This window comes from Ornithorhynchus anatinus, chromosome 21 (assembly GCF_004115215.2).
Source record: "Ornithorhynchus anatinus isolate Pmale09 chromosome 21, mOrnAna1.pri.v4, whole genome shotgun sequence".
Lineage (NCBI taxonomy): Eukaryota > Metazoa > Chordata > Mammalia > Monotremata > Ornithorhynchidae > Ornithorhynchus > Ornithorhynchus anatinus.
The window spans coordinates 1789577-1810623 of NC_041748.1; the positions used below are offsets into that span (position 1 = coordinate 1789577).

At 54.1% G+C, this 21047-nt stretch overlaps 1 protein-coding gene across 1 annotated transcript; it reads right to left on the bottom strand.

Moving 5' to 3' along the window:
- Positions 1-684: 684 nt before the first annotated feature.
- BPIFB3 (BPI fold containing family B member 3) lies at positions 685-21047 on the bottom strand. Its single transcript, XM_039910061.1, has 16 exons — positions 21027-21047; positions 17041-17167; positions 15500-15656; positions 14446-14550; positions 14118-14258; positions 12912-12975; positions 11973-12033; positions 10967-11058; positions 10491-10697; positions 8296-8349; positions 6883-7053; positions 6674-6741; positions 5149-5191; positions 3402-3465; positions 2549-2625; positions 685-1286 (listed from the first exon to the last, which is right to left on the bottom strand). Exons 1-16 carry the CDS (start codon positions 21045-21047, stop codon positions 1251-1253), a joined length of 1488 nt encoding a protein of 495 aa, XP_039765995.1. The 3' UTR covers positions 685-1250.

Here is a 21047-nt window from a genome sequence, read left to right on the forward strand (position 1 = left end):
AAGTGTTTACTATGTGCCAGCCACTGTACTAAACGCTGGGTGGATACAAAGGTAGAGCTGAGGAGCTGTTAAGACACTTGCCCAAGGTCACACAGTAAGCAGTTCTCAGAGTCAGAATTAGAACCCAGATCTTTTGACTCCCAGGCCTGGACTTTCTACTAGATCAGATTGCTTTTATTATCATTATTATCATTGTCCTTATTATTATTATTCGCTGCTTCTCTAGTTTATTGGCTATCTTCCATAGTCCACTGGAAATGTTTTCTGCTGGAGGTAGAGGTAACGAAGAAGAAGCACAACCTAGAGCCCGGGCCTGGGAATCAGAGAACCTGGGTTCTAATCCCGGCTCTGCCAATTGCTTGCGATGTGACCTTGGGCCAGTAACTTGACTTCTCCGTGCCTCAGTTTCCCTGTTCTCCCCACTTCGACTGTGAACTCCATTCGGGACAGGGTCTGTGTCCAAGCTAATTCACTTGTATCTCCCCTGGCGCTTAGTACTGTGCCTGACACATAGTAAGCGCTTAACACATATTTTTAAAAACAAAAACAAAACCCCTAACTCCAATCAGAATGTCTCTCTGTTGGGAATGTGTCCGTTTGTTGTTCTAGTGTGCTCTCCCAAGTGCTTAGTCCAGTGCTTTGCACACGTAAACGCTCAATAAATACGATTGAATGAATGAAGACTTAATGAATCAATATTATATATTTCCACTTGTGTATTTGCTTCCAGCGCTCACTACAGTGTCTGACACAGAGTGATCGCTTAGCCAATACCATAAAAAGAAAGAGTCAGCCCGCTGGAGAGGGGAGATGGAGAGGAAGACCGGGGTGGGTGTGCTGGGGAAGTAAATAAAGCCTTTATTGTTGCATCGTTCTCTCCCAAGCGCTCAGAACAGTGCTCTGCACACAGTAAGCGTTCAATAAATACCATCGATCGCGATGGCGTCCGAAGTCTTCATCGCAGCAGCGTCCTAGGAAATGCTCGGACGTGGTGGAACTTGGGCCTGGTGTCACCGGCGAGCCCAGGCTGGGAGAATCCCACCGACCCCAGCAGGGGGAAGGGGTTGTTGGCAACATATCAACCTCAGGGTCTTGCGGGGTGAGGGGTGGGATCGAAAGGCAAATGGAGGGCTTGTGGGGGGGGGGGGGGGAAGGGGGAAAATTGGGTGATCAGGATGGAGAAAATGAAGGTTCTGGGGTCTCCTATCCCCCCACCCCCAGCAGGCGAGGAAGTGTCGACACGCTGCCCTCTAACCGCTGGACCGCACTGTCAGCAGCACCGCGTTCTGGAAAGGGAAATGGGGAGACATTTTATAATAATAATAATAATAATGGTATTTGTTAAGTGCTTGCTCTGGGCCAAGCACCCTTCTAAGCCCTGGGGTAGATCTGGGAGAGATCCACAGGGGCAATACCCCAGCCTGATGCTAGAGCACTGGGTTCAAATCCCAGTTCCACCCCCGGCCTTTTGCTAGACCTGGGGCAGGTCCCTCTAGACTGTCAGCTCATTGTGGGCAGGGATTGTGTCCGTTCTAGTGTTTTCTTGGACAGTCCCAAGCGCCTAGTACAGTGCTCTGCACACAGTAAATGCTCAATAAATAGCATTATTATTCATAAAAATAATAATTTTGCCATTTAAGCGCTTACTATGTGCCAGGCACTGTTCTAAGTGCTGGGGGAAATACTTCAATCGGATTGGACACAATCCCTGTCCCACATAGGGCTCCTAGTCTTAATCCTCATTTTACAGATGAGGGAACGGAGGCACAGAGAAACGAAGCGAAAAGCAGCGTGGCTAGAGAAGCAGCGTGGCTCAGTGGAAAGAGCCCGGGCTTGAGAGTCAGAGGTCATGGGTTCGAATCCCGGCTCTGCCACTTGTCAGCTGGCTGACTGCGGGCAAGTCACTTCTCTGTGCCTCAGTTCCCTCATCTGTAAAATGGGGATGAAGACTGTGAGCCCCACGTGGGACAACCTGATTACCCTGTATCTCCCCTAGCGCTTAGAACAGTGCTCGGCACATAGTAAGGGCTTAACAAATACCAACATTATTATTATTATTATTATTAAGGTCAGGCAGCGGAGGAGTGGCGGAGCCGGGATGAGAACCCATGATCTCCGGGCTGACTAGTGATAGTGCCAGTAGTCGTTTGAAGATGGTTGAGGACATTCTATCTTGGGTGATGGAGCGGATCGACTTTCCCCCCATCCCACTCCCATCCCACCCCCATGCTACTCCCATCCCACCCCCATCCCACCCCCATCCCACCCTCTGGATTTTTCCTTCTAGGCCGGGCAGCAATGATTCCTCGGGATCTCGGGCCCGGCCCGGGCTGGGAGCGGCCCACACCCCCTTCGCTGACATGGTGGCCTCACGTGGACCACCCCGATGCCCCTGTATCTCCCCCAGCGCTTAGAACAGTGCTCTGCACGTAGTAAGCGCTGAACAAATACCAACGTTATTATTATTATTAAGATGGTGGAGAGCGGTTGCCCCCTGGGCTCATGTGACCCGAGCTAAGGAGGTGAACCGAGCAGAGAAGACCCTTACGTCGATGATGTCCACCTCTGCCCCTGAGAAATTCACGGCCAGCACCCTGGGCAGAGGGATCCCCACTTCTAGGTGCGCTGCAAGGAAGGAGAGGGAAAAGGATTGGGGAGCAGGGAAGGGTCCCCCCCCTTGCCCCTCTCCCTGCCACACACACCCCATCTCCGACAGACGGTGACTCTCCCCCTGCTTCAGAGCCTTATGGCGGGCCCATCTCCTCCTCCAGAAGGCCTTCCCTGACTGCACCCTCCTTTCCTCTCCTCTCCCTCCCTTCCGCGTCGCCCCGACTCGCTCCCTTTCTTCCTCCCCCTCTCCGAGCCCCCCGGCACTCTTGTCCAGATCTGTCATTTTATATATTTCTGTTCATGTCTGTCTCCAGCTGTAGATTGTCAGCTCGTCGTGGGCGGGGAATGTGTCTGTTTATCGTTATATCGGACTCTCCCAAGCGCTTAGTCCAGTGCTCTGCACACGGTAAGCGCTCAGTACGTACGACTGGCTGACCCTCCACCACCACCAAAGTCTCCAGGGAAGATCCAGGGTTGGAAACTCTTCCTCACCCCCAAATCGAATCCATTCCGTGATTCATCACCCCGGTGGGGAAGAGGAGGGGACCAAAGGGGAGGGGAAAGGGAATAATGATGATAATGGTATTTCTTAAGCGCTTCCTATGTGCCAAGCACCCTTCTAAGCGCTGGGGGAGATACAAGGTAGTCAGGTGGCCCCACGTGGGGCTCAAAGTCCTCATCCCCATCTTACAGATGAGGGAACCGAGGCACAGAGGAGCGAAGTGGTTTGCCCAAGGCGGGAGGGGAAAGAGGAAGAGGGAAGGGGAGCGGTGGAGTCGTGGTGTCCCTACCGTTGATCTTGGGCACGTAGGCGGTCCTGAAGACGTCTCCCAGCCACTCTTCCAGAGGGGACGCCTGAGGAAGAGAAGGCGCAGTCCAGTCTCGGACCCCTGGCTCCATTTCAGGCACCCCCAGGTCCGCCCGCCTCACCCTCACCATCCAAGAGACCCCATCATAACCGGCCCCCCCCCATTTTCCCTGGAAGAGAAATCACCACCACCTCTTCCTTCATCACCACCTCCTCCACCCCCACCGCCATTCCTTTATTCATTCAGTCGTACTTACTGAGCGCTTACTGTAGGCAGAGCGCTGTACTAAGCGCTTGGGAGAGTCCAATAGGGCAGTAAACAGTCACGTTCCCTGCCCACAACGGGCTTACAGGGTAGAGTCGAGGAGATCGGGTCTCCCTTATCCCCCAAGAAACCCTTCCTTGACCCCTCGGCTCCTTGCGGTTATCACCCCGTTTCTCCCCTACGATTCCTCTCCAGAGTCCTCGAGCGAGTTGTCTACACCCACTTCCTCTCCTCGACCCCTTCCGATCTGGCTTCCGACCCCTTCGCTCCACAGAAACCGCCCTCCCAAAGGTCACCGACGACCTCCCTCTCTCCATCCCCAAAGGCCTCGGCTCCGTCCTAATCCTCCTCCATCTCTCGGCTGCCTTCGACTCTGCGGTCCATCCGCATCTCCTGGAAACCTTAACCGTCCTCGGCTCGGCGGACCCTCTGCAGCACCCTCTGCCCCTTGACCCCCACCCCAGTGACGGCACGTAATAATCATAACAATGATGTTGGTCTTTGTTAAGCGCTTACTATGTGCAGAGCACTGTTCTGAGCACTGGGACAGATTCAGGGTCATCGGGTTGTCCCACGTGAGGCTCACAGTCTCCATCCTCATTTTACAGATGAGGGAACCGAGGCCCAGAGAAGTGAAGTGACTCGCCCGCGGTCACACGGCTGCCAAGTGGCAGAGCCGGGATTCGAACCCATGACCTCTGACTACCAAGCCCCGGCTCTTGCCACTGAGCCACGCTGCTTGGCACGTACACACCCACGCACCTCGTACACGCCTACGCTGGAAAGCGGCACGGCCTAATGGCTAGAGCCCGGGCCCGGGAGGCAGAAGGACCTGGGTTCTAATCCCGACTCCGCCCCTCATCCGCTGTGGGACCTCAGGCAGAGTCACTTCACTTCTCTGTGGCTCAGTTAGTTCTCCTGTAAAATGGGGATTAAGACTGTGAGCCCCAAGGGGGCCGGGGACGTGATCTGGTATCTACCCCAGCGCTTAGAACAGCGCTTGACGCACAGTAAGCGCTTCAAAAGTACCATTATTATTATACGCTTGGACTGTGAGCCCTGTGTGGGACAGGGATTGTGTCTGACCTGATCCCCCTCTAGATCGTGAGCTCGCTGTGGGCAGGAAAGTGTCTGTTGGTTGTTATATTGAACTCTCTCTAGCGCTTAGAACAGTGCTTTGCACACGGTAAGCGCTCAATAGATACGATTGAATGAATGAACATGTATTTACGCCAGCGCTCTGAACGGTGCTTGACCCAGAGAAAGCGCTTACAAAATACCGCAAAAAAAATACACATGCTTACACACACGCATCCAAACACACTCTTAACGTCTGTCTCCGCCTCTAAACTGTAGGCAGGGCATGTGTCTGTTACAGCGCACTCTCCCAAGCACTGAGCACAGCGTTGTGCACACAGTAAGCGCTCGGACTGACTGATTCGCACACACGCAGACGTCTACTCACATCAAAGGAGACCTTGTCGGAGGAAGCCAGCTTGGCAGTGAGTCTGGAACAAACAGAAGGGCGCTTGGCATTATCTTTCCGCCAGGAAAAATCCCAAAATTGTCCTCCTCTCCCTTCCCCCCGACCCCGCCTGGAATTCTGTCTCCTCCCCACCCTCAAATCCACCAGGCCACCCCGCCCTCCCCATCTTCCAAACCCTCCTAAAATCCCACCTCTTCCAGGCTATAATCTCATCTCTAGACCGTCAGCTCGTTACGAGCCTGGAACGTGTCTGCTAATTAACAAGAATAATGATGACGATGGAATTTGTTAAGCGCTTACTATGTGCAGAGCACTGTTCTAAGCGCTGGGGGGGATACGAGGCGATCAGGTGGTCCCCCGTGGGGCTCACAGTCTTCATCCCCATTTTACAGATGAGGTCATCGAGGCCCAGAGATGTTAAATGACTTGCCCAAAGTCACACAGCTAAGTGGCGGAGCCGGGATTAGAACCCATGACCACGCTGTTTCTCTAATTCTGTTAGATTGGATTCAACCAAGCGCTCAGTACAGTGTTCTGCAGTATAGTTGCCCCGACAGGGATCAGTCTTTCTCCTTCAGTGCTTTTTTTTAATGGTATTCGTTACGCGCTTACTGTGTGACAGGCGCTGTTCTAAGCGCTGTGGGAGATCCAAGCTAATCAGGTTGAACACAGTCCGTGTCCCACGTGGAGTTCACAATCTTAATCCCGATTTCCAGAGGGGGGAACTGAGGCCCAGGGAAGCGAAGTGACTTGCTCAAGGTCACACAGAAGGCCGGTGGCAGAGCCGGGATAATAATAATAATAACAATGTTGGTATTTGTTAAGCGCTCACTATGTGCAGAGCACTGTTCTAAGCGCTGGGGTGGATACAGGGTCGTCAGGTTGTCCCACGTGAGGCTCACAGTTAATCTCCATTTTACAGATGAGGTAACTGAGGCCCAGAGAGGTGAAGTGACTTGCCCACAGTCACACAGCTGACAAGTGGCGGAGTCGGGATGAGAACCCAGGTCTTTCTGACTCCCAGGCCGGGGCTCTATTCCTTCAATCGTATTTATTGAGCGCTTACTATGTGCAGAGCTCTGTACTAAGCGCTTGGAACGGACTATTCGGCAACAGGTAGAGACCAACCCTGCCCATTGACGGGCTTACAGTCTAATACTTGATTCTATTTATTTGCTCTTGATTCTATTTATTTGCTATTGCTTTAATGAGATGTTCATCGCCTCGATTCTATTTTTTGCTATTGTTCTCGTCTGTCCGTCTCCCCCGATTAGACCGTAAGCCCGTCAAAGGGCGGGAACTGTCTCTATCTGTCACCGATTTGTACTTTCCAAGCGCTTTCTACAGTGCTTGCACATAGTAAGCGCTCAAGAAATACTATCGAATGAATGAATGATTGAATAATACCCACTAGGCCACCCCGCTTCTCCTGCCGCTTGCTGAGCGTCAGGCTGATCTTTCTACCCCCCCCCCCCCGGGTGTCCCAACTTTCTGGTGCAATTACCCGTCCAGGGACAAGGCGACGTGTAACGTGGCAGAAGACGGGCTCAACTGTGCGTTCAGCCTAACGTCCTATAATTAGAAGATGGACACGGGGGTCAACTGGCCCCCGCGACCAGTTTCCTCCCCCCTCCCCCCCCCCCCAACCTCTAAGACCAGCTCCAGGCCGAATTCCCATTCCCGAGGAATCCGGAACGTCCACACCGCACATACGGAATCCAGGACGAACAGGGATTGCGGCACTTGGAGCTGAGGGCCGGCCAGGACTTCGACGGACACGGGGACGGACACGGTGGCTTTGGCCTTCTGTAGGGTGACCGCGGGGGTCTTCTTGACCCTCGGTGTGAGCAGCAGCTGCTGGTCTGGGGGCAAATTCCCCAGAGGCTGGGGAGAAGTAGGACGGGAGGAAGTTTTGGCTTCACAGTAAGCGCTCAATAAATACCCCGGATCGATAGATCTTTGGACTGCCAGCTCGTCGTGGGCAGGGAACGGGTCTGTTTAAGGTTCTGTTGGACTCTCCCTAGTGTTTAGAGCAGTCAATAAATACGATTGATTGATACTCGGTGGAAACATCCCTTGGCCACAATGAGCTTAGAGTCGATCAATCCGTCAGTGGTATTTACTGAGCGCTTCCTGAGAGCAGAAATCGTATTGAGTGCTTGGGAGAGCCCAATATGACAGAGTTGATAGACACAGGCCTTGCCCACAGTGAGCTGGCGGGCTGATAATAAAAATAATTATAGTGGTATTTCTTAAGAGCTTACTATTTGCCAGGCACTGTCATCAATCAATGGTATTTATTAATAATAATAATAATAATGTTGGTATTTGTTAAGCGCTTACTATGTGCCGAGCACTGTTCTAAGCTCTGGGGGAGATACAGGGTCATCAGGTTGTCCCACCTGAGGCTCACAGTTAATCCCCATTTTACAGATGAGGTCACTGAGGCCCAGAGAAGTGAAGCGACTTGCCCGTAGTCACCCAGCTGCCAGGTGGCAGAGCCGGGATTCGAACCCCAAGCCCGGGCTCTTTCCACGGAGCCAAGTTGCTTCTCTATTTATTGAGCGCTTTCTGTTCGCAGAGCTTCTACTAAGCGCTTGAGAGAGTCTAATATGACAGAGTTGATAGACACATTCCCCGCCCACAAGGAGCTGACAATCCGGAGCGGGAGGGAGACTGGAAGATAAATGAATAAAAGATGGATCTGGACATAAGTGGTGTGGGGCTTACCGGGGAGGGGGCGCAAATTAAGGGGGCAAATCAGGGCGACGCAGAAGGGAGTGGGAGAAGAGGAAAGGAGGGTTTAATCAGGGAAGGCCTCTTGGAGGAGGAGACGGGCTTTCAATAAGGCTGGAAGAGCGGGGAGGGTAATTGTCCGTCGGTTATGAGGAGGAGGGAGAGCATTTCGGGCCAGAAGGCAAAGATTTTACCCCTGCAGGGGTCTTTCGGTTCAGCCCCCCGCCTAGAAATTTTCCTGGAGAGGGGCTGCAGGGGTGACTGAAGATCTGTTACCGATTTTGTCCATTCCAAGCGCTTAGTACAGTGCTCTGCACATAGTAAGCGCTCAATAAATACTATTGAATGAATGAATGAATCTGGAGGGGCGTTGGAGGAAGGGTTCCTCACCTCAGGAATCACGGAGGCCAGAGAGGTGGTGGTCAGAGCAATTGTGCCGGGAACCTGTAGGAAGAATAATAATCGTACTCGTTGAGCGCCTTCTACGTGCCAGGCACTGTTCTAAGCGCTGGGGGAGATAGAAGGTCATCGGGGTGGACACGGTCCTTGTCCCAAATGGGGCTCGCAGTCTTCATCCCCCTTTTCCAGATGAAGGAACTGAGGCACAGAGAAGTGAAATGACTTGCCCATGGTCACGCAGCAGACAAGTGGCGGAGCGGGATTAGAACCCAGGTCCTTCTGACTGCTGGGCCTGGGCTTTTTTCACCGGGCCGCGCTGCCTCTCTACCACAGTTCATTCAAACGTATTTACTGAGCGTTTACCGTGTGCAGAGGACTGAGATTTGAGTAGTATCGAACGGTTCAGTGTGTGATAGAGACCGACAGGGACTTTCAGAGAGGATATATGCCCCCCCCCCCATCGATCATACTAGTAATAAAAATACTTTTAATATTATTATTAATAAAAATAACAAGCACATTTATTCAGCCCCCAACAACCTGCTAAGCTCTAGGCAAGATCCGGGGTTATGAGGTAGGACGCAATCCCTGTCCAACACGGGGCTCAAGTCCGCCTTATCCCCCTTTCGCAGAAGCATCCAGAGAGGGTAAATGACTCGGCCAAGGTCACACGGCAGCCCGGTGGCAGAGCCGGGACTCGAACACAGGCCTTCTAACTCCCCGAATTTACCACTACTCTGTACTGATTGCTCCTGACTGTTACAACTCCTGCTAAAACTATTCCCGCTACAATTTCGGCTGCCGTTACTAATGCTAATAATAATAAGGATATTTTTATTTTTATCTTTGTTTTTCCCGCTGGATCGGAAGCTCGATGTGGGCAGGGCCCGTGATATTTCACTATTCCGAACATCCCGAGCGCTCAGTACCGTGCATTGTGTTAAATGGGGGTTCAATAAATGCTTTCACTCGGCTACGACTGTTAGTAGTAATATCATTACCGATAATGAAGCGAAAATTCATTCAGTCAGTCAGTCGTATTTACTGAGCGCTTACTATGTGCAGAGCACTGTACTAAGCGCTTGGAACGGACAATTCGGCAACAGATAGAGACCATCCCTGCCCGATGACGGGCTCACAGTCTAAACGGGGGAGAGAGACAGCAAAGCAAAACAGAACAAAACAAAATCAAGACAACATCATCGAGATAAATAGAATCAAGGAGATAGACACCTCATTAACAAAGTAAATAGGTGTGGAGAGCACTGTACTGAGCGTCTGGGACAGGGACTGTGCCTAATCTGGTTAGCTCGTGTCTTCCCCAGCGGTTAGCACAGTACCTGGCACATAGTAAGTGCTTAACACATACCATAAAAAAAAAAAGATCTCGATTGAGTGCTCTGCACCCAGGAAGCGCTCAATAAATAATAATAACGAAGTTGGTATTTGTTAAGCACTTACTATGTGCCCGGCACTGTTCTAAGCGCTGGGGGAGATACAGGGTCATCAGGTTGTCCCACTTGGAGCTCACACCACTTATGGTTTGATTGTTGTGGGCAGGGAGCGGGTCTTCCAACTCTGAGGCACCGGCGTCTCCCAAGCGCTCAGTGCACAGTAAGCGCTCAGTAAAGCAGCTTATAAAGAAGCAGCGTGGCTCATTGACAAGAGCCCGGGCGTGGGAGTCAGAGATCATGGGTTCGAATCCCGACTCTGCCACTCGTCAGCTGTGTGACCGTGGACAAGTCACTTCTCTGGGCCTCAGTTCCCTCATCTGGAAAATGGGGATGAACTGTGAGCCTCACGTGGGACGACCTGATGACCCCGTATCTCTCCCAGCGCTTAAAACAGTGCTCTGCACGTAGTACGCGTTTACCAAATACCAACGTGATTATTAAATACCAGAAATGGGCGATGGTGGGGTTCTAAAAGCGTGGCTCAGTGGAAAGAGCCCGGGCTGGGGAGTGAGAGGTCATGGGTTCGACTCCCGGCTCTGCCACTTGTCAGCCGTGTGACTGTGGGGAAGTCACTTAACTTCTCTGGGCCTCAGTGACCTCATCTGTAAAATGGGGATTAACTGAGAGCCTGACGTGGGACACCCTGATGACCCTGTATCTCTCCCAGCGCTTAGAACATTGCCCTGCACATAGTAAGCGCTTAACAAACATCAACATTATTATTATTATTACCAAGTCCTCGGTGATGTCCGTGTCGAGGGCCCCGTTCGACTGGAGGAGGGCGAAGACGGCGGAGAAGAGGTAGGCGGGGACGGTCACCTGGGACGCGTGGTCCTCTTTGGGGGGAAGGGAGAGGGGCTCGGGGGGCTCGGTGGGTTCCGAGGCCTCGGGGGGCCGGGGGGCATCCACCAAATCCCCCGCCACGTTCCTGACGATGGGCTGGAGGGGAAAGAGAGGCGGGCTCCTTCCCCTGGACCACGACGGGGTTGCTAGGCAACGAGGACCGTCGCTAAGGGAGACCGAAGCCTCCCGAGCATCTTCGTCGTCGCCCTCTCACCGGGAGGCTCTGGTTCACCCCGTCCACCCCCAGGCCCCTTCCCTCAACGCTCGTGGGGAAGTGGAAGTCTCCCGGGGAGGGGTGGGGAGGGGGCTCCCGGAGACGCCCCCCACCCCCGGGACGAGTTGGAGGGGGTGGAGCCGGGACGGACCGCGATGTCCAGTTCGATGTACTGGTCCTGGATCAGGGGGATGGCGGCCACGGTGAATTCCACACTCCCCAGGGCCCCCATCGGCACCAAACCTAGAGGGAAACCGAGCGAAGAGACATCAACTGCCCACCCCCCGACCCCCCAGGCACCCACACAGTGCTCCCACTCACTGCTCCAGTGCTGCTCCTGGGGAGTGCTCGGATCTCTGCACACAGTAAGCGCTCAGTAAATACGATTGAATGAACGAATGAATGAATGAATGAATGCCCCCGCAGGACTGGGTACAGCGCCCTGATGGCTCAGTGGAGAGACCACCGGCCTGGGAGGCGGAAGGTCACGGGTTCTAATCCTGGCTCGGCCACGTGCCTGCTGGGTGACCTTGGTCAGGTCGCTTCCCTTCTCTGGACCTCGGTTACCTCATCTGTAAAATGGGGTTGAAGACTGCGAGCCTCACGTGGGACAACCTGATGATCCTGTATCTACCCCAGCGCTTAGAACAGTGCTCGGCCCATAGTGAGCGCTTAAACAACACCAACATTGTTATGGGGATTAAGAGTGTGAGCCTTTTGTTGGACAGGGACGGCGTCCAACCTGACTAGCTTGTATCTACCCCAGCGCTTAGAATAGTGCTTGGCACATAGTGAGCGCTTAACGAGTACCATAATTATTATTATTATTATTACTCCTAGTCCTGGACTGGGTACGGTGCTCCAGACGCTGCTCCTACCCCAGAACCGGGCCCATTGGACCCTCTGCTCTTACCCCGGGGCTGGGCAGAGTGGGTTCTGGGTTCTAATCCCCAGCCCGCCACTGGTCTCCTGGGTGACCTTGGCCAAGTGGCTTAACCTCGCTGAGCCTCCGTGTCGGATCACGGGGGATTCCCACCCCGTCTTCCCTCCCCCGCAGACGGCCGGACCCCGGGTGGGGCAGAAACTGCGACGGGTCTGACGGTTTAGTGGCACAGCGCTTAGCACAGCATAGAGAGCGCCGAACGGGGACCACTTACAGAGGACGGCCCCCAGCAACTCGTTGACGACGCTCAGGGCACTGTCGACCACCGGACACAGCTGCGAGAGGGAAGATCTAGCTGTCCAAATCTTGGGGGGGTCACCGGGGGTGGGGGGCCCCCAAAACCACTCGCATCACCTGCGGAACCTTTTCATCCAAGCCCCCGGGGGGCGGGGGGCCTGGGACCCTCAATGCAGCTGCTGCTCTCCACAGCGGGACTTTCCCAGCGTTTAGCCCAGTGCTTGGACGTTAGCTCTTCAGCTCTTTTAGTCTCGCTGCTGGGACTGATTATAACGTTAAGCGCTCACTGTGCGCCGAGCACTGTTCTAAGCGCTGGAGAAGATACAAGGTCATCAGGTGGTCCCCCGTGGGGCTCACCGTCTTCGTCCCCATTTTACAGATGAGGGAACTGAGGCACAGAGAAGTGAAGTGACTTGCCCTGCTACTGCTGCGACTAGAGGGTAGAGCCCGGGCCTGGGAGGTCCTGGGTTCTAATCCCGGCTCCGCCACTCTTGTCCGCCGGGTGCCTTTGGGCGAGTCACTTCCGTGGGCCTCAGTGATCTCATCTGGAAAATGAGGATGAAGACTGTGAGCCCCACGTGGGACAGGGTGGGTGTCCAACCCGATTTGCTCGTACCCACCCCAGCGCTTAGTACAGTGCCCGGCACAGACTCAGCGCGTAACAGATGACTACTTCAACCACCGATATTACAAGTACTACGTACAGCTAGTGGGTGTGAATTTTTCCTGACCGCCTCCCCAGTTCAAGTGGGAGCTTCCTGTGGGCAGGGAACCGGCCCGGTGCCCGGGGTGAACTGTCCAAGACACTCAGTATAGCGCGGGGTACTCAGTAGATGTTCAATGAAAACCGTTATTTCTACTCCTCCTCCTGCTCTGAATACTTCAGGGCTTTAGGTGGGCAGGTGGGCAAACTCACCAGTCTAGGCAGAAACTTGAAAAGTGTGCGCTCCGCTAGCTTCAGCACAGGATACGGAAGTAGGCTGGATCCGAGCAAAATATTATTATATTATTAAATTATTACGTAATTAGTACATTATTCATTCATTCGATGATATTTATTGAGCGCTTATTATGTGCAGAGCCCTTTGACGGGCTCACAGTCTAATCGGGGGGAGTGATGGAGACACAAGGGGGAGACAGGATGGAGAGAAAATGTTTGTTTCTTTGATTGGCTCTTTTTTTAAAAAGTGATATTTGTTAAGCGCTGACTCTGTACTAAACGCTGGGGGAGATACAAGTCAACTAGGTCGGACATAGTCTCTGACCCACGTGGGGCTCACGGTCGAAGTGGGAGGCAGAACAGGGATAGGTTAATCCGGTGAGTTGGAAGACTCCGAGCATTTCACAAGATATTCGGTTGAGGACCAGAAAGGTTCGGTGCCTAGCCCGAGGTCACCCAGCGCCAGGGGTCCTGGGGATGGGCTGGAGGTCCTGAGGGAAGGTTGGGGGGGGGGGAATCAGGTGTGTAAGGGGTGGGCTGAGGGTTCCAGGGGTGGCTTGGGAGACAGAGGTCGTGGGTTCGAAGCCCGGCTCTGCCTCTCGTCAGCTGTGTGACCGTGGGCAAGTCACTTCACTTCTCTGTGCCTCAGTTCCCTCATCTGTAAAATGGGGATTAAATGTGAGCCTCACGTGGGACAACCTGATGACCCTGTATCTACCCCAGCGCTTAGAACAGTGCTCTGCACACGGTAAGCGCTTAACAAATGCCAACATTATTATTATTATTAGGAGTCCCTGGCTTGGGCTGGGTTGGCCCAGAGAAGCGGCATGGCCTAGTGGCTAGATCCCGGGCCTGGGAGTCAGTTGGACCCGGGTTCTAATCCTGCCTCCGCCACTCGTCTGCTGGGTGACCTTGGACAAGTCACTTCACTTCTCTGGGCCTCAGTTCCCTCGTCTGGAAAATGGGGATGGAGGCCGTGAGCCCCACGTGGGACAGGGACAGTGTCCAACCCCATTTGCCGGTACCCATCCCAGCGTTTAGTCCAGTGCCGGGCACGTAGTAAGCATCATTGTTATAGTTATTGCCGGGGGGTGGGGGGTCCCGGGGTGGGCCGGGGGTGGATTGGGGGTCCCGGGGGTGACCGACGGGGGGTGGGGAGGGACCCTGGAGCGCGACACATACCCAGAGAAGATGGAGACGTGTCCCAAGAGGGTCCCGCAGCTCCTCAGGACCAGAGTGGGCGTCCCCATCTCGCTCACGCCCAGGGCCAGCTTGGACGACACGTTGACCTCGACCCCCAGCTGCAGCAGACCCCCCAGGGGGCTGGGCCCCCACCCCCGCCCTCAGCCTCGGTCCCGCTGCCTGACCTCAATCCCTCCCGCTGCAAGTGCCGCCCGTTCTCGCCAGGAGCTGGGCTCGGGACCCAGGCCGGCTCCCGGTAGGCCTCCTCCCCCAGCAGGAGCTCATCCGGGGGACCCCCGGAGTCCCACCCCCCTCGCCCCCAACTCACCCGGCTCCATTCAGCCCCACTTTGGTCTCTAGGTTGAGGCGGATTCCAATTCCAGACAGCAGTTTCAGAGACACTTTGGGAAGAACCAGCTCCTCAACCTTCAGCCTGGGGCCACGGGAAGCCGCACCCCAAAAGTGGAGGAGTCGGGATGGGGACGACACAAGAAATGTCACCCCCAAAGTGAAGGAGACACAAGGTGGAGACGGAAGGAGAGTGTTCAGTTCTTCGACTCTTTCTTTCCTTTTTTAATGGTATCTTTTGCGTTTGCTTTTCCTATCCGTTCAGTTCTCGCTATACGCCAGGCACTGTGCTGAGCGCTGGGGGAGATGCGAGCCAACCTTGGCATCATCCGTGACTCCCCTCTCTCATTCATTCATTCCTTCATTCAGTGCTATTTACTGAGCGCTGACTGTGTGCAGAGCACCGTACTAAGCGCTTGGAAAGTCCAATTCGGCAATAAAGAGAGACAATCCCTGCCCACAGCGGGTTTACAGTCTGGAAGCGGGGAGACAGAGGGCAAAAATTCAATCCATCGCTAAATCCCACCAGATGGACCTTGACCACATCACTAAAATCCACCCTTTCCCCTCCATCCAAACGGCTCCCTCAGCTGATCCACGCACTTCTCCTCTCCCACCTCGGTGACCGTATCGGCCTCCTCCCCCCGGCCTCCCGTCTCTCCCCACTCCGGTCCGGCTTTCACTCGGCTGCCCGGATCGTTTTTTCTTCAGAAACGTTCGGGCCGGATTTCCCCACTCCTGAAGACCCTTCAGGGGTTGCCCATCCACCTCCACGTCAAATAGAAACTGGTCGCTGACTCCGCTGTCTTGGACTCCCCCAAACGTGCTCTGCGTGCAACAAGCGCTCAGCAAATATGCATGACCGACTGACTCTAGTCTATCGTCCTCTCCCATCAGGTCAGTCCAGTGCCCTGCCCTCCCTAAGCGCCCAATAAATACGATTGACTGACTCTACGTTGGACTCTCCCGAGCGCTCAGCACGGCGCTCCGCACACAGCGAGCGCTCGGTAAATAGGACCCGTGGACGAACTGACCCGGAGAGGTTCTCCAGAACCTCGAACAGGCCCCCGGTGCTGAGGAGACCTCCGCCTCCCAAGATGCCGTTGCTTCCGATCAACCCCGAATTCACCGACGTCACCGTCCCCAGGACCCCCTGAAGAAGGGGTCCCTCCACCAGGGAGTTGTGGATGGCTGGAATGAGGGGGACAGAGAATTAATCCCTCCGCCGACCCCCGCGAAGACTCCCCCCCCCCCGAAACCTCCCTAAGATCAGGAGCAGCGTGGCTCAGTGGAAAGAGCCCGGGCTTTGGAGTCGGAGGTCACGGCTTCGAATCCCGACTCCACCACTTGTCAGCTGTGTGACTGTGGGCAAGTCAGTTACCTTCTCTGTGCCTCAGTGACCTCATCTGGAAAAGGGGGATGAAGACTGTGAGCCCCACGTGGGACAACCTGATTCCCCTGTGTCTACCCCGGCGCTTAGAACAGCGCTCTGCACATAGTAAGCGCTTATCAGACACCAACACTATTGTTATTATCGGGAAGCCTATGCTTCTCTCCCATCCGTCAACCGACCGGTCGCTGGTATAATAATAATGACGTTGGTATTTGTTAAGCGCATGCTATGTGCAGAGCACTGTTCTAAGCGCTGGGGGGGATACAGGGTCATCCCGTTGACTCACGTGGGGCTCACAGTCTTCATCCCCATTTTACAGATGAGGTCACTGAGGCAAAGAGAAGCTAAGTGACTTCTCCACAGTCGCACAGCCGGGATTCGAACCCATGCCCTCTGACTCCCCCGCCCGGGCTCTTTCCACTGAGCCACGCTGCTTCTCTATAGTAATAACAATTAATAATAATAGTCATGGGATTTGTCAAGCGCTTACAAGGCACCGGACACCGTGCTAAGAGCTGGGGCAGATACAAACTAATCGGGTTGGACACATGTGGGGCTCAGGGTCTTAATCCCCATTTTACGGGTGAGGTAACTGAGGCATGGAGAATAATAATGATGATGATAACAATAATAATAATGATTGCGGTATTTGTTAAGCCCTTACTATGTGCCAGGCACCGATCTAAGAGCTGGGGGAGATAGAAGGTAATCGGGTTGGACACGGTCACTGTCCCACGTGAGGCTCACAGTCTTCCCCATTTTACAGGTGAGGGAACTGAGGCCCAGAGAAAAATGATAATAATAATTGCGGTATTTGTCAAGCGCCTACTACGTGCCAGGCACTGTTCTAAGAGCTGGGGGAGATACAAGTTCAACAGGTTGGACACAGTTCCTGTCCCTCGTGGGGCTCACAGTCTTCATCCCCTTTTTCCCGATGAGGGAACCGAGGCCCAGAGAATAATAATAATAATGATGACGACGATGATATTAGTTAAGCGCTTACTGTGTGCCAAGCTCTGTTCTAAGCGCCGGGGGAGATTCAAGGTAGTTCAGTTGTTCCACGTGGGGCTGACAATCTTAATCTCCATTTTACAGATGAGGTCACTGAGGCACAGCAAAGCGAAGTGACCTGCCCAAGGTCACACGGCAGACGAGGGTTGGGGGGAGCCCGGAAACCCTCACCTTTTTCTAATTCATCTTTATCGAGCCGAGCTATGCTTCCTACGGTCTCCAGGAGCCCGTGAGAGGGAGAGAGGAGGCTGCAGAAGCAGACGATGAACCAGATTTTCACCATCTTCCACCAGGGCACCTGTGAACGAGACCAGTCAGGCCATCAGAGGTATGTATTGAGCGCCTTCTCAGTCATCCTGTACAACACGGGCCGTGGGATCAGAAGGCCCTGGGTTCTCATCCCGGTTCCGCCACATGCGTGCTGTGTGACCTCGGGAAAGTCATTTCACTTCTCTGAGCCTCAGATCCCTCATCTGAAAAACGGGGATCTTCATCCCCATGTGAGACAGGGACTGATTAGTTTGTTTCCGCCCCAGCGCTTAGTACAGTACCTGGCACCTAGTAGGGGCTTACCAGCGTGTCCTGGTGTAAAAAGCCCGGGGCTGGGAGTCGGAGGACCTGGGTTCCAATCCTAGTTCTCCCGCTCACCTGCTGGGGACCTTGTGCAAGTCCCTCGGCTTCTCTGGGCCTCAGTTTCCTCATCTGGAAAATGGGGATTAAGACTGGGAGCCTCACGTAGGAAAGGGACTCTGCTTTGTAGTCCCCTCCCCAAGCTTAGTACACTGCCTGGCACTTAGTAAGTGCTTGTTCCATACCGCACTTCAGTATGTCCCACATGGGCCTCACGGTCTTGATCCGTGTTTTCCCTTGATCTCCCAGAGAAGCGAAGTGACCGGTCCAGGGTCACCCAGCCAACTAGTGTCAGACCCAGGATTAGAACTCAGATCCTTCCGACTCCCAGCGCCCGGGCTCTACCCATCGGGCCACCCTGCTTTCCTCCTCCAACAACTCATCAGCTTTCCCAAGACTGTTAGGTCCTTGTGGACCGGGGAACGATTAGAATGATCGATTAGAGTGTAAGCCCGTCAAAGGGCAGGAACTGTCTCTATCTGTTACCCATTTGTCCATTCCAAGCGCTTAGTACAGCGCTCTGCACATAGTAAGCGCTCAATACATACTATTGAATGAATGAATGGGTCTGTTTACTGTTAAAAAGCACTCTCCCAAACGCTTAGTACAGTGCTCTGAGTGTACTCCATGAATACGATCGAATAATAATAATACTAATGTTGGTATCTGTTAAGCGCTTACTATGTGCAGAGCACTGTTCTAAGCGCTGGGGTAGACACAGGGGAATGATCGAAGGAAAGTAAGGGACCCCCACCCCCCGTCCTCTGCTTCCCATCTGCTTCCCAACGTTCCCACTTACAGATGGGGAAACTGAGTCTCCCAAAACCCAGACATCTGATCGGATTCGACAGAACTCAACTTACCGGGACCGCGGTCTAACGGGCTTTAACTCTCCGCGGCCGCCGTCTCCGACGGAAACCTCCCAGCCGTCACCCTTATGTACCCACCCTGCGAGAAGGGGAGGGGAGAAAGCGTCAAAGGCGACTGGGAGGGAAGACCCCCCCCCCTTTGGAGTGGGGCGTCGGAAGAAAATTGTGGTTTCTGGCCCCGTCCCACCAAAACGTTTCCTCCCGGGGAGAGACGGAGGGGATCGATATCGGATCGACGGGCCTGTCCCAGGCCAACCCTGAGGCCGGAGTGAGTCGGGGTGAGTTTTCTGGCATAGGCCTCGGGGCCTGAACTAGCCCACCCTTCCGACCGGCTCGACTTTCAGGAGATTGGGCTCCGTCCAGTAGGGTGGCAGGGAAGGAATTACGGGGATTGGAAAGGGGCGTCGTGATGACTGTCAAGAAGCCGTCTTAGAAGGAAGCCACAAAGGGTCTCAGCCTTAGCTTACTGTCAAGATGAGTCTCTTTCCCTTCTCGGGGTAGGGATAAAGCCGATTTCTTGTTTCTTTTTTTTGATATCTGGTAAGCGCTTACTAGGCGCGGCACTGTACTAAGAGCTGGGGGAGATACGAGTCAAGGGTTCGACTCCCGGCTCTGCCACCTGTCAGCTGGGTGACTGTGGGCAAGTCACTTCACTTCTCTGGGCCTCAGTGACCTACCTCATCTGTAAAATGGGGATTAAGACTGTGAGCCTCACGTGGGACGAATTGATTACCTTGTATCTTCCCCAGGGCTTAGAACGGTGCTCTGCACATAATAAGCGCTTAACAAATACCAACATTGTAATGACGCTCCGTCTCCTGTCTGCCGAGCTCCAGAGTATGGCGAGGGAGGAGGTGTTCAATAAATACTGTTGATTGATCGGTAGGCTCTCAGCTCCTTGAAGGCAGAGATTGTGTCCGGCGCTCAGTCCGGTGTCCTGCACTCAGTAGACTGTCAACTCCTTGAGGGCTGGGATCGTGTCTACTGACTCTATTAGACTCTCCCAAGTGCTCAGTACAGTGCTCTCCCCACGGCAGGAAGTCAATAAATACTACTGATTGATGGCTTGGAAACTCCCAGGGCCGGGATCCCGTCTTCTCACTCCATCGGATTCGCCCGAGCGCTTAGCACAGCGCTCCGCGCCGCTTGATCGATTGATGCCGAGACCCCGGACGCATCCCAGCCCCCTTTCCCCCACTCGCTGGGGCTCCTCTGAAGGACGCAGAGAAAGATCTGGAAGCGGAATGGTTTTATCCCAGACCTGATGGTCCTCCTGACTGACACCCGCCCCCGGCTCCCCAAAGGAAGGCGAGGAATTCATTCGTTCATCCATTTAATCGCATTTATTGAGCGCTTACCGTGTGTAGGGCACTGTACTGAGCGCTTGGGAGAGTCCAAGATAACAATAAACGGATAGACCTCGGAAATCACACCTCGGAGGTGGCGGGATGTGGAAACGACCTCTCCGGGAAGCAAGGGGGACCACCCCCGGCTACCCCGGCCTGATGGGGGTGGGGAGGGGGGTCGTGGAAACAGGAAAGAGGAGGGGGCCGGCGTCTTGGGGCGGGGGCTGGTCTCTCTCGCCTCTGGACGTCCTTCCAGGGTTCAAGTCGTCTGCAAGTTGAGCACCAGGGCGTTCTGACAGGAAAAAAAACCACACCCAGGAAGTGAGGACTTGTAAGCTTCCATCCTGAGCCGAGGGGGCACTCAGTACAGGGTGCTGCATCCAGTTGGTGCTCAGTAAATACCGCTATTAGGATTGCGAGAATGATCGTAATGGCATTTGCCAAGTGCTTACTTTGCCAGGAAGCGTACTAAGCGCTGGGGTGGCCACAGACCAACCGGGCTGGACACAATTTCTGTCCCAAGCGGGGAGCGCGGGCTCAATCTCCGCTTTACGGGTGAGGTAACTGAGGCTCAGAGGAGCGAAGCGTCTTGCCCAAGGTCACGCAGCAGACAAGCGGCAGAGCCGGGATTAGAACCTGCGACCTTCTGACTGGCGGGTCCGGCCTCTACCCACTCCACCAAGCCGTTACTACCCTGCGGCTACTATTTACTCTCTACAGTTCCTTCCAGACTGGGAGCCCGTCGTGTGAATTGTATGCCCAAGCGCTCAGTACAGCGCTCTGCTCACAGGAAGCGCTCGGTAAATATGACTGTTTATTTATAAATAGGAAATACTATTTCTACCGCGACTAAAACTCTTATTACTATTCCTATTTTTACCCCCACTTCTGCTATCACCATTACTCTTTCTACGGGGCTCCCTGCCATTCCTCCAGCTGTTTCCTTGAATATTCGCTCAGTTTATTCATTCGGATATATTGAGCGCTCACTTGTGTGCAGAGCGCTGTACTAAGCGCTTGACTAATAAGAATAATGATAACGCTGGTGTTCGTTAAGCGCTTCCTATGGGCCAAGTACCGTTCTAAGCGCTGCGTTCTAAGCTCGGTCCCACATGGGGCTGACAGTCTTCATCCCCATTTTCCAGAGGAGGTCACTGAGGCCCAGAGAAGTGAAGGGACTTATCCAAAGTCACCCAGCTGATGAGTGGTGGGGGCGGGATTAGAACCCACGGCCTCTGACTCTCAAGCCCGGCCTCTCGCCGCGGAGCGACCCTGCTTCCACTTCTACTATCGCCGCAACCGGGATTCCCACCGGCACCACCAGTATTCCCAT